The sequence below is a fragment of the Pseudopodoces humilis genome, chromosome 1 (assembly GCF_049639895.1).
Source record: "Pseudopodoces humilis isolate 2021_Gansu_Grassland_sample_001 chromosome 1, ASM4963989v1, whole genome shotgun sequence".
In the NCBI taxonomy this organism is placed as follows: domain Eukaryota; kingdom Metazoa; phylum Chordata; class Aves; order Passeriformes; family Paridae; genus Pseudopodoces; species Pseudopodoces humilis.
In genome coordinates, this window is record NC_142200.1 from 34321649 (window position 1) to 34334358 (window position 12710).

General features: G+C 37.9%; 1 protein-coding gene across 3 annotated transcripts in view; it reads left to right on the top strand.

Moving 5' to 3' along the window:
• Window positions 1-11724, top strand: part of PDE7A (phosphodiesterase 7A) — a 76276-nt gene extending 64552 nt beyond the window's left edge. For all 3 annotated transcript variants that reach the window (XM_005517121.3, XM_014256771.2, XM_005517122.3), the window contains 7 exons: window positions 2645-2745; window positions 4966-5097; window positions 5416-5507; window positions 6121-6265; window positions 7097-7193; window positions 8163-8243; window positions 9599-11724. In XM_005517121.3, the coding sequence (XP_005517178.1) occupies window positions 2645-2745; window positions 4966-5097; window positions 5416-5507; window positions 6121-6265; window positions 7097-7193; window positions 8163-8243; window positions 9599-9810 (860 nt within the window). In that variant the 3' untranslated portion in view covers window positions 9811-11724. The remainder of the gene's footprint in view (window positions 1-2644; window positions 2746-4965; window positions 5098-5415; window positions 5508-6120; window positions 6266-7096; window positions 7194-8162; window positions 8244-9598) is intronic.
• The last annotated feature ends 986 nt before the right edge of the window (window positions 11725-12710 follow it).

Genomic DNA, 12710 nt, shown 5'->3' on the forward strand with positions numbered 1-12710 from the left:
TTACTTGTTTCCAATTATATAGTTCCCTAACTGTATGGAATATATCAAAAATACTTTCTGGTGCCAATTTGGTGTCGCTTCTGGCTTGCTCACATTCTTCTAAAAGTAAGCGTTGTATACTGTGGACATGGTTTCTCTGTAGATGGAGTACAGGACAGTTTTAATTGAATGTCTGGGCCGTGTCACTGGAATGCTTCTTTGGAAAGAATTGTAAATACAATGTAGAATATTTAAACCAAGTTGTACATTCACTTGACAGATCTGTCTGCGTCCCAAAACATAGACAGGTGCTGATGTGAGACCACCTTCCTTTGGTTCTTCTGTGACAGTATCTTTAATTTTGTGAAGTGGGTTGATTTTTTTTAACTGAGCAGGAGAAACAAATTTTTGGTCCCCTTCAGCAGTCTTCCCACAGTTTCAGAGAAAACAATTCTGTGGTTACAAAGTTTGTCACTTAACAGGGGAGAAACTACATTTGGGAGTCTTTTCTCCCCTTTCAAATATTAGGATCTTTTTGTTTTCATAATTTAGTTATCTTTCAGTTAAAAAAATATCAGTTCTGTCTTGCATTTCATGTTTTAAAGTGAAATAAATTTTCTCCTGTTTCAGGAATGTTAATCAGCTGACCTTAATGACTGATATGTTGGAATGGAGGAAAATGATTATAGAAATCTGATTTTTAGGCTACACAAGTTCTAACTGAATGTGGTTTGTTTTTCTCATCTGGTTAGTTGACATTATGCAAATTATAATACTTGAAAAACCAGTTAGAAATTACTGGCTTGGTTAACTGGTTATCATAAGATGATGACAGTTTTAACTACATATGACTATTCAAAGTTATAATCTACTAAAAATGAGATTAGACTTTGAAGGAGGCAAAATTTATTCTAAATTCGAAATTCAGTGCCTTTCCTTTTTTGTTAATGCCTTCTACGTAGTATCAGTAAAAAGCTCTTAGTCCATTGTAAAATCAAGGAACCTTTCTTCCAAATACAGCTTCTTAGCATGAACACAATTAATTATTTTCTTTTGCTACCTCTTACTCTCTAATCCATAGCAATCTGAAGATCAAATTCCACAAGGCTAGGAGAGCTCAGATGGTCCAGGACCAGACAAAATTTACATTATATGAGACTGTACTGGAATCTTATAAGTAGAAAAAGCTGATTTTAGTCCCCTGTAGGATCTTGGCTTTTTTTTTTGTTTATGTGTATATACACACACACACACACACACAGTCTTTCAGTGGTTTCCATCCTCTACTTGGAGATCCGCATTTTCTTACTGTGTCTTCACAGGTTCTTATTCCAGACTTGAACCAGGGAAGAAAAAATGCAATGTTGTGCTATTCCAGTTCTGGAAGATTGTGATCAAAATGTTGACCTAGGTCTGCTTTAATAAAATAAGTAAGTTAGGAAAATTTTAGAGTTCAGGTAGCTGGATTAGCCTATGAAGCCACAAAATAATTAAGAAGAAAGCCAGGGATATATGCCATTAATGCCCTTGATGTGAGGTATAGGTGAGAGAGGGTTCTGCAGGTAATAAAGCTCAAAAACATTTATATTGATTTTCATTTTTCATATGAGCTGTAAGCTATCCATTGAGTTCTATTGAGATTACATGGTGGTGACAGTATTTTCATTTTTCATGGACCACAGCTCTTCACAACTACCACAAATAAATGTCAGTAATGCTCTAACATTATACTCACAATTTCATGGATCCTTTGGGCCTGTAAACTAAGTAGAAAAGCTTGTGGGCATGTTTGTTTGGTAGGACTGACAGACTGTAGTCAGACAGGAAAATGTTTTTTGAGGTTTGCTTGGAAGAATTAGTGTGTTATGTCAGGCAAAACTTTAGAATATAGTTTGATTTGTGTTTTAGATCTTCTTTCCCTCCATCCTTTATCGCATTATAGTTTTTTCATTCCCTGTACTTGGGCTAATGTTGATGCCCTTTAAGGAATTCTACCTATAATGTTCAAAGGCAGCCAGGAAGATGGAGGAAAGCAAAGAAGTTAAATAGGGAATATTGAATCTAGGTATAGTTAGTCAGACCATCATCTCAATGAGATTCTTTTCTAAATTGCATATGGGCTTAAAGTTTGCCTGCATACAAGTATGAAAAAATGCCTAAAAATAGAGTTGGTTTTCCATGACCACTTTTCTGAATGGGAAAACAAAGCACTTCATAGGAAAGCAGTGCTTAATTCCTCTAAAATTCTAACTGTTTTTAGGTCATGATATGAAGTCATCCTAATGGTTTGGTAAACAGCAAAATTTTCATGTTGTATTCAGTGTTGCCTCGCCATTCAGACAGATTGTCAAAGACAGCCTTCTCTGGGATGTTGTCAAAGTCAGATTATGTATCAGTCAAATCTCAGATTATATATTGATTCAAGTTGTTGAATTTTTGCTCTGAGGTGACTTTACATGTAGTTGATTTCCTTTAGCAAACACTGTTTCTTTGCATAAAAATCTTACAGCTGCATCGTGGTTCAGCTGACAGTTTATTGACTGATGCTTTTATGTATATGTAACTTGTGATATCGCATATTTCTGTACCTAATAGGGGCATATAAAAAGGTCCTTGAAAAAATTGCAATTTTATTTAAATTTAGATGTCTGTTATTTTCCTGCAGTTATGGTTCAAGAAGATTATCACAGTCAAAATCCTTATCATAATGCAGTTCATGCTGCTGATGTGACTCAGGCCATGCACTGTTACTTAAAAGAGCCCAAGGTAAGGCAGCTTTCTCACTTTTACATCACTCATACACACAGAAATGTGTGTTTGTGTGTATATGCATATGAATGGATTGTGTGCACGGATCACAGAATCATTTAGGTTGGAAAAGACCTGAGATCTGGTCCAACTTGTAACCAAACAACACCTTGTCTACTAGACAATGGCACCGAGTGCCACATCCACTTACACACCTTTCCTTTAACACCTTCAGGGATAATGACTCCATTACCACCCTGGACAGCCCATACTGATGTCTAATCACCATTTCTGTGAAAAAGTTTTTCCTAATGTCCAACCTAAACCTCCCCTGGCACAGCTGTAGACTGTGTCCTCTTTGCTGTGGCTGGTTACCTGAGAGAAGAAGCCAAACCCCACCTAGCTACAACCTCTCTTCAGGCAGTTGTAGAAGGCAGTAGGTCATAGATCTATATAAAAACTTACATGCATACATGTATGTGTATGTGCACATACAGGTTTTATCAAAAGTAAAGAAACCTAAGAACCCAACAAGAAACACTTCTGAACTCTCCCTTGCCCTCCCTGTTGCTGAGGCTGTGGATTCACACTTAGTATGCTTTTCTTTTTCCCCCCCCTTCTGAGCTGACATGGTCTTTTGTGTGACTTCCTGTTGAACTAGAGCAGGGAATTGAAGTTGCAGCTCTTTAACATAGTGCTGCGCCCCAAGACATTCATATAGAATTGCAGCCTGAGTCAGAACTGGCAATAATAAACCTGTGTACTTGTCATCTGGGGTGATTTTTTTCTTCCATAAATTACCATTATCTTTGCTTTGCTCATCTTTGCTGTTACTGAACAGTTTGATTGTATGAGAGGCGGTTAACAGCAATACATCAGGAGTTCTCTGACTTTTTAAGAAAGGGTAGAATGACAGACCTTAAGGAGCTAAACTAATTGAGGGTTTGTCCTCACTACTTGGACTGCTGTCAGGCTGCTGTAAGTGATGTCTTGGACAATTTCAGGGCAAAGCGCTGTCCTTCTATATTAAATTGAAAGCTGTAGTGCACTGTAGCTAGACGAGAAGTTATCTGCCTTGATGCAGATTATCACCAGTCTGGTATTCCCTTGAATAGCATAGCTCCTTATTCTGCTTCTGAGGTAAAAACAAGTAAGTTTTGGCTCCATAAAGCCTTTTTCAGAGGCTCTTTGCCCACTCCTCCCACTCAGTTTCTCAGTGCTGCTCTCAGACCAATTGGTGCAGTGAGCCTGATCAGAGCTGATAAATGATGAGCTTTTCTATGGCATTCAGTTTGGAAGCTCTGAGCATTTTTTATTTAATACTTGCGATGGAAGTTTTGTGAAGCTTCAGATACAAGTAACAGACTTTGTATTTTTAGTAACATATACAGCTGTAGTTCAGTGTACTGAACTGCAGCTCTGTTGCACTAAAGTACGTTATAAATGTGAGGTGTGATAGATGGCAAATGCAACAGGGAACATAAACTTCTGTCCTTGCAGGCTGTTTGCTGCAGTTCAGCTCTATATGGACAGAACTGTCCTCTCTGTTTTAGTGCAAACTAGGCTTTATTACTGAGTTCAAACTTTCAAACCTCTCAACCACAAGCAGGAACAGCTATGAACAGTGAAAGTAAGTCCATGTAGATGCATGCTGAGTTAATTGACATGCACATTGAAAATACTTATTTGTGGCAGATTTTCCTCCTTTTTTCTGTTCATGTAGACCTTGGTTCTGTTCATGGTAGACTTTGAAATACAATTTTGCATAAGAGTAGAAATACATCCAAAACAGTTCTAAGTCTTCCAGAACATTAGTTTCTTACTCTTAGGAGGAAAGGGTTTTCATGTTTTTTAAAACACAGTATGAATTTAAAGAAGAATAGACACATACAAATGGACTTGGTAAATGAGAGGGAGAGCTAATTTTAAGAATTTTCTGCTTTGATGGGGTCTGGTGAGGAAAAGCGCTCCATTACTAGACACAATTATGTTTTGTGCTGGCAGTTTTTAAGAATGAACCTTGCCATTCAGAAAGAGTAATTCTTAAACCATTGCTGAAATTTTGTAGCTTTGGGGGGGAAATACTGTGAAAAGTCAGTGGAATGTTAGTTTTACATATTCAAGATTTTCTCCAAATTTCTATTGGCTGTTAATTACTGAAAACCAAAAATGCAACACTCATGCACTTTTTCTAAGGCCAATATTGCATTACTAACATTGGTTGGGTTTGCCTTGCAGCTTTCCAAATCTTTAACTCCATGGGATGTCCTGCTCAGTTTAATAGCAGCTGCCACACATGATTTGGATCACCCAGGCGTTAACCAACCTTTCCTAATTAAAACAAATCATTATTTAGCGACTTTATATAAGGTAAGGATAAAATCAATTGTTTTGTTAAAACCAGGTTTGGAGAGAAGTACGGAAAAGAAATGTAAATTGTGATGTGTCTAGCTAGTGGTAGGATTGAATGCAGATGCTGTTTCCATGTCACTGGGATAAAAAACTGTGCAAATTAACTAAGTATTCAGGACTTGTGAGTTTTAACCTCCTTGGGAAAAATAAAAAAGAAGAAAATAAAACACCAACCCCAAAACATAGCCAAATTGTCTGGTGCTGCTCTTGGTATATAGCTCTTCAGTTTAAGAAAAAGGCATTGACTGATATGTGTTACTCCCTTTTAATTCACAGAATACCTCAGTATTAGAGAACCATCACTGGAGATCGGCAGTGGGGTTGCTGAGAGAGTCTGGTTTATTTGCACATATGTCATTAGAAAACAGGTATGTTTATACCACATAGTATAGATTAGTTTGAGATACAAGCAATCTGTCAGCTAAGACAGCCCTGCAAGATAAGATATTGCATGGCGATTTTGAGTACAAAATGTTGAGATCTATTCTAAGAATTCCTGGATACAGTGCTGGTAGAGTAGAGCAGTTCATGATGCAACGTGATATTTGGAAAATAACATTTATTGCAAGGACATTGAAGGGGTGTATTCATGTAGTTGAGCACCTGTTCAGACTAAACTTGGCAGTCTTTTCTCATTCTGCCACCACAACTGTAGTTTAAAATAGACCATCTTCACCTACTCTTGACAAGAAATAATCTTGAGACAATCAGTTCGTGCATTTTTAAGGAAAAAAAAAAAAAAGGTAGGGGGAGGAAAAAAGCTAAAAACTGTTTTAGTCTTCCTGAAAGCTGCCAATGAAATATTCTGATATTTCTGTGAATGTTACAAGATTTTTTTAGGAAAAGAAAACAAACAGTTCAGTGAAAATGCTTGTTATAAAGCTTGTATAATAATAAATATGATAAAAAGCCGTGTAGATCTAGTGATGACTGCTGCTCTTAATTGATGTATTTCTGAATGTTTGGTGTCATTTATTTCAGGCAGCTGATGGAGAGCCAGATAGGTGATCTCATTCTTGCTACAGACATCAGTCAACAAAACGAGTACCTGTCCATGTTCCGATCCCATTTGGATAGAGGAGATCTATGTTTAGAGAATGCAAACCATCGTCACTTCATCTTACAGGTGATCTTGCTGGTCATATTTTTGGAAACAGCATTTTAGTGTAAAAACTAATCTACTGTAAAGTACTAAATACTACTTCCGCCAGATTTTCAAAATGGAGCAGGACTATCTTTAATCTTTCTGTTCCATTACAAAAAGGTTGTTCCCTCCAATTCCTACAGCCAGCACTTCTCTCAAGTAATGGTGTGTATTGCTAAGTCTGATAACTTAGGGCTGCTGAAGCAAGATGTTTCCAAGACAAGGTTTAGCTCTTCCAGCAACTCCATTGCAGCCTCAGAACTGTGAAATGCTTTGTCAGAACATATTATGGGGAAGGAAAGCACTGCTGTTGTGAATCAGTTTGCAATTGTGCTAGTAAGCTTTAGCAAACTTGAAAAACAAAAGCCTTCAGAATCTTTTTAGGTTTATAGGCATTTTCTTACTAGGTTCATATTGTGGGCTGTAAGAGGCAGTGGACAAACAGATGAGAAGTTCTGTCTTGTGCAAACCATTGCTAAAAATAGAAGCTTGAGAGCCAGAAATGGAAAACACTGCTTGCTTGCTTTGATGCTTCTTTTTCTGAAGTTATTTTTGTCTCCTGTACCAGTGAGTATACTAAATATAGTGGCCCTGAAATACTTTGTGTTGACTGAATTTCCATATTACTCAGGGATGATCATGAGATCTCACAGTTCCCAGAGTGTTTTTTAAATATTACAGAACATAACTTTGGAGCACAAATGGTAGGTAGGTTTGTTATTGACAAAACCTAAAATAATCTGCTATCAGGAATTAATTACAGGCACTTATGTTGGAAGAAAGGCGATCTAATACTGTGTGTTAACTTGTTAGATGGCTTTGAAGTGTGCAGATATTTGTAACCCCTGTCGGACATGGGAGCTGAGCAAGCAGTGGAGTGAAAAAGTAACAGAGGAGTTCTTCCATCAAGGCAAGTAAGAGTAGAAGTATCTGTTAGTATAAAATGTATTTAGTGTGGAGAGAGCATCCATGACCCCTAGACCATTTATATTTAGCACTAGCAGGGATGTACAGTATGGGATTTTTTTACTTTCATGGGTTGTGTTTCCTGCAAAAGGTCAGTTACTAAAACTCTGCAGAGAATCTGCTTAGAATCTGAACCTGAAGTGGCTGATGCAATACATCCTTTTGTATAAAGGGGCTCCAGATTAATAATTATGGCCACTTTGAAATTGCCCTAGCAGTTTCAGCAAATTATGGAATATGTTCATCATGTGTCTTCAATATTTAAACTTAAGCTCTAAGGCTGGTTGGTAAGCAGGTAAGAGCCAGGGAGGTTTTAGTTACTGTGAGCAATTAATAAATCCTTTAACTGACAAATGGAGTGAATTTGCTCCATTACTATTAAATTGTTTTACAATACAATTAAGGCTAGTTTGGTGGACTTGAGACCTCCTAATTTGCATGTGAATATGGTAAATGGGGAACATTTATTTATTTATTTGATGCTAATTATGTGAGACTTAATCTTAGATAAAGGTGATGGGGAAGCAGAAACAAAATTGCCTTTAGCGAGAAATTTCTGAAGGCTAAGCTATCCTCTTCCATATTGCTGAGGGGGGATTAATTTGTAATTTCTATGATAGTGTAGGAGGTTTTGCAAGAAAGAGGATGGTAATCCTTCAGGAAACCTGCGTGGTTCTATGGGGTTTCTGTAATTACTGTTTGATGAAAAACACCAAGTGTTTAAATGCAGTTTTAAGTATTGTTATCTGACAGATCAACTTATTTTTTTGTGAGATGGGAAGAGAAGTAAATGCATACCACCAGCTGCAGGGTAGTGTCCTTGTTAACCAGCACTCACAGCTCACTTCTGTTAGTGTTTGATTTGTTTGGGACTTGATAATTTAATTGTTGACTTCTACTTTCGTTTCTTTAGGTGATATCGAAAAAAAATATCACTTGGGTGTGAGTCCACTTTGTGACCGACAGACAGAAACTATTGCCAACATCCAGATTGGTAACTGCAATTCAGTTCATTTTAGTAGATTTCTTTCAGCATGCAATTTGAAAAAAAAAAAACACTCTTTGGATACATTTCCTAGAGGCTGAACATAGTGTGTGTGTGTGTGTGTGTGTGTGGCAGCACTTTATTATAAAGAGCAATTTTATTTTTATTTGCTATATAATATCTCTTGAATTGTTTATAAATGATGCTGCCCTGACAGTCCTGGAGCTTCTGTTTCCTCACAGAGCAGGTACAGTGTGGGAGGCAACTGTCTGACTTCTCCCATGCTGCTGCCCAGAACTTGCCTCATCTGAAGCGGTATTTGCTGCATAAGTGGAAGAGGAGGGTCCCTCCCTTCCCCTTGCCGTGTGGTCTCAGATGCCTTTTGCAGAGAGCTTGCCACAACTGGGCATGCTGGGTTTAGCTTTTTGGAATGTCAGCATTCCCTTTAAATGCAGCCTTTAAGGAAGGGTGGTGGGCAGAGATGTGATGGAGAATGGTGGATAGCCATTATATTAATAGTTGTTGCTAACCTGACTTGGATTTAAATAGTAAAATGTCTTTTTATAGCTAATAAAAGTTGATTGTGGAGGTGAATTGCAACTCAAAAAAACTTAAAAACATAGTAAAAGAAAAGAATAAATTTAATGACAAGCAGAGTATGAATTAATGCCTTAGACTGACACAAAGCTGATATGTTCAATCCAGCTGCACTGTTAGAATTTAGAATGCTAGGAAAACATACTGTTTAATTAAAATACTCAATTTTGGTTATCTTAGCACTGAATTTTTGTTTCATGGAAATAGACATTACAAATAAATGAACATGTGCATACGCACCAAGTACATCAATGTGTTGTTTTGTGGCCTTGTTTAAAAAATTTCCAAAATTTGTATTTTAAAGTATTTTTAGTCACCCTAATATTGTGAAAATAATATATTTTTTCCCCCCATGTAGTATAATTCAGACACTCTGTGGGTAATTAATTATAAAATCTTTTAGAAATTTAGGTTTTCTGAATTGTGTGACTTAGTTGCTGATGTTTAGATTTCTCTCTCCCTCCATATTGTCCAGTATTTGTCTTCATTTGGTCACTGCTGTGAGAGAAAGAAGGTTAATTTGTAATGCAGTGTACTGCTGTCCTTCTGAGTGATTTGTAAAATCTTTCACATTTTGAGAGATTTTTTTGGTAAAGATGCCCAAAATATCTAAATGAATATTTAAATGCACATTGAAGAACAGCAGTTTGACACGTTTATTATTTGCTACTAAACGCTATTTAAAATGTTTGGTTTGAGTATTTTAATTCATCTCCATATTGTTTTTTTTATTTAATCTGCCTCTGTTTGTTTGCTTGCTTTTGAAGGTTTTATGACTTACTTAGTGGAACCACTGTTTGGGGAATGGGCCCGGTTTTCCAACACGAGGCTGTCACAGACAATGCTTGGCCACCTGGGACTGAACAAGGCGAGCTGGAAGGGAGTGCAGAGGGAACAGTCGGGCAGCGGTGACGATGTTGACCCCACCTTTGAGGAAATGGACTCAGACATTTTACCTCAGGAACCTCGATTGTCCTGACCTCAATCTCCATGAGAAAACTGCCTCTTCCCTCGGTATCTGCACGGTTGGATTAAAGGAGACACATGCCAGCCCAAGGTTTTGGTAAAACGATAAAATGATGCCAGCATTATTTATTTCCAAGTTTTCCTTTGACACAGACCATTTGACCCAGAATTTTTTTAAGCCGCCAGATCTGAACATAGAGCAATATGCACCCGCCTCAGTTGGTTGTCGTTCGGAACCTCGAATATGCAAAGCACAGCAGTGACTGAGCCTTGGAGCAATGGGACGAAAGCTTCATTGTGCCCCATGGCTTGGGTTTTCTCATGATATTTGGAATACGGTCTTCAAATCTAAGACTTGACACGGATTATTCCACTCCCTTGGAATTTAGCAAGACTTGCATAAATGTGTTCAAAGCATACCTTCCACTCAGTCCCTGTTTTAATACGGAAATGTGAAGTGCCCATCCTCTGCTGCCTCTGGCAAGACTTGATGTTTACAAATGTACTCTGAAACTATCGGTTCTAGACTTAACCTTTGCGCATGGCTGTGAAGGAACCACTAACTTGGGTTTTTTGCTTTTTTAAAAGAAAAAGATCAAATCTGAGACTGCAGCTCTTGTTTCTCTGGATGCCAGAAGAGCCTCCCATTTGCCATAATTTTGTTTGTGCACTGGGAACTGAGCATTCATCATAGAGCACAGCCAAGCTTTACTCCAGTGCTATATGGGAATGCAATTTTTTTAACGGCAAAAAAAACACTTCTGAATCTGGGGGGGGGGGGTGGGGGGGGAAGCGTCCGAACTGCATTGCGATTCTGCAGTGGGAACATCGCATGTTGTTCTCACTATTGTACACTTGAACTGCACATGCAAGAAAAAGGTGGAATGTCTAAACACCATAATCAGCTCAGGGTATTTGCCAATCTGAAATAAAGTGGGATGGGAAGCGTGTCCTTCAGAACAAGGGTACAAATGCCCCTTTCGCTGCAGCGTGTGTGTATGTGTGGGTGTGTGAGTACGTTTGGGACGGGGGAGGGCGGGAGGGCTCGGGGAAGGGTTTGAACGGCAACATTTTTTCTTTTTGTTTTTTGGTTTTTTTTTTAATTTATTCTTTTAGAATGTGACAATTTCATGAACAGCCACACTGGGGAGGAAACTGTAACAAATTGCTACAGATGCCTTAAACTATGCACAAAGCTAAGTGACCAAATTTGTTTTTGATTTGAAAAAAAAATAATAAAAAAAGTGCATTGTTTACGTATTCCTCCCTCTACTAAAACATTACCCACTGATGGGTTTTTGATGGGAAAAGGAGAAAATGTTTTTTAGGGCAAAATTAAAGGACTAATTTTAAACTTAAAACATTCCATTTTTGTAATTTGTTTTACATCGTTTTAAGTACAGTAAGCACAACTGTAATCTAGTTTCAGAAACTGGTGCTTTCTTTTAGTTCATTTGTATTTCCCTGTTATTATTGTAAAAGACTGTTTATTAATTCTGTTTACAGTTTGTTGCAACAGCCATTTTTGGAAGAGCTTCAGCGTAAAGCCATTTGTAAAGGCTTTGCCATATTCATTTTAATATGTGCCTGTTGCTGTTAACTTTTAATTAATAAAACAAAATCTTTTCACATTATGCTCCTGTACATTTAAGTTATGATTGAGTCCAGCGTTGTGGAAAGGTAGCTAAGGTTGCAGTCAGCTTCCACTGTAAGACTAAGCCAACTTTTGGATTTGAAAATACTAGTCCTCGTATGCCAAAATTTATTGCCTCTTGGAGCTTGGCCTTTTACTGTTTGAAAAGCAAATCCTGACTTACCTGATTGTTTCCCTTCTAAAACTGTTTATTATTCTTTCATGTTCCCTGAAGTAGTATCATTAATCTCAAAGTGGCCATGTTTAAAGAAATAAATTTCTAATGAAACCTGTCTTTTGAGCCTGCGTGAACTTCCTTCGCTGTCAGTACAAGTTCTTGATGTTGACTCCAACAGAGAAGGATCAGATGGGACAATGAGCTCTGGTTGTAATTTTCAGGAGAGAAGAGCCACTTTTAACAGGTTGACTTTGAAAGGGTGTTTAAAGCTGGGAGAACACAGAAGTAACAATTGTGTGTAACTTACTACAGAGAAACTGAAACTTACTACAGAGCAACACTGCCTTAAACGTGGAAAAATACTGATTCTTCTTGGACCTTTTGAATGAAACATATGTCAAGCCTGCAGCTATTTTCAAAATGATCACTAAAATCAGGATCTGATGATGCCTTCTGTGACACATTTATAAAAAATTAACTTGGTTTAAAGAGCATCAACTGCATTTTAAGTTTTGCTACTTGTTACAGGCATATGCTAATATGTAAGTTTAATGAAAATTAAGATTAATAATTTTACAAATAGGTATAGAGTATTTCAATATAGTATCTATAAAGAGCCTGTAATTTTTAACATTGTGTGAACTTGCTGTCCTTTGCTCTGACAGGACCAAGAAGAGTTTCTCAAAGTGTAAAATAGGAGTAGTTTTGTTCTAATCCACCCTTCCTAGAAAGGGGTCTTTTGTCTTTTCCTACCAGACTGGATTTAGAAAGACTAGTTCTAATCCCGCCTCCTTGTGCGTGTGGGAAGCATCTGGCATTGGACTTGAATTAAAAAAAGAAAATGCCCTTTCTATGCTGGCTGTAAGTGCCTTCTACAAATCTACACTGAACTTTAACATTCCTGCAGCTTCAGCATTTCACGGGAGAGCTGAGAGCCCACACATGCTAGGCACAGGACCTAGAGTCCCATGGCCACTAGCAGCTCCTGGAGGCCAGAAACCTGCTGGGGGAGGGGGCCAGCCCCCCCCCCCCCCCACCTGTTCCAATTCACAGACCTGCTCCCAGCACTGTTCTGGACACAGACAGACACAGACATGCCTCA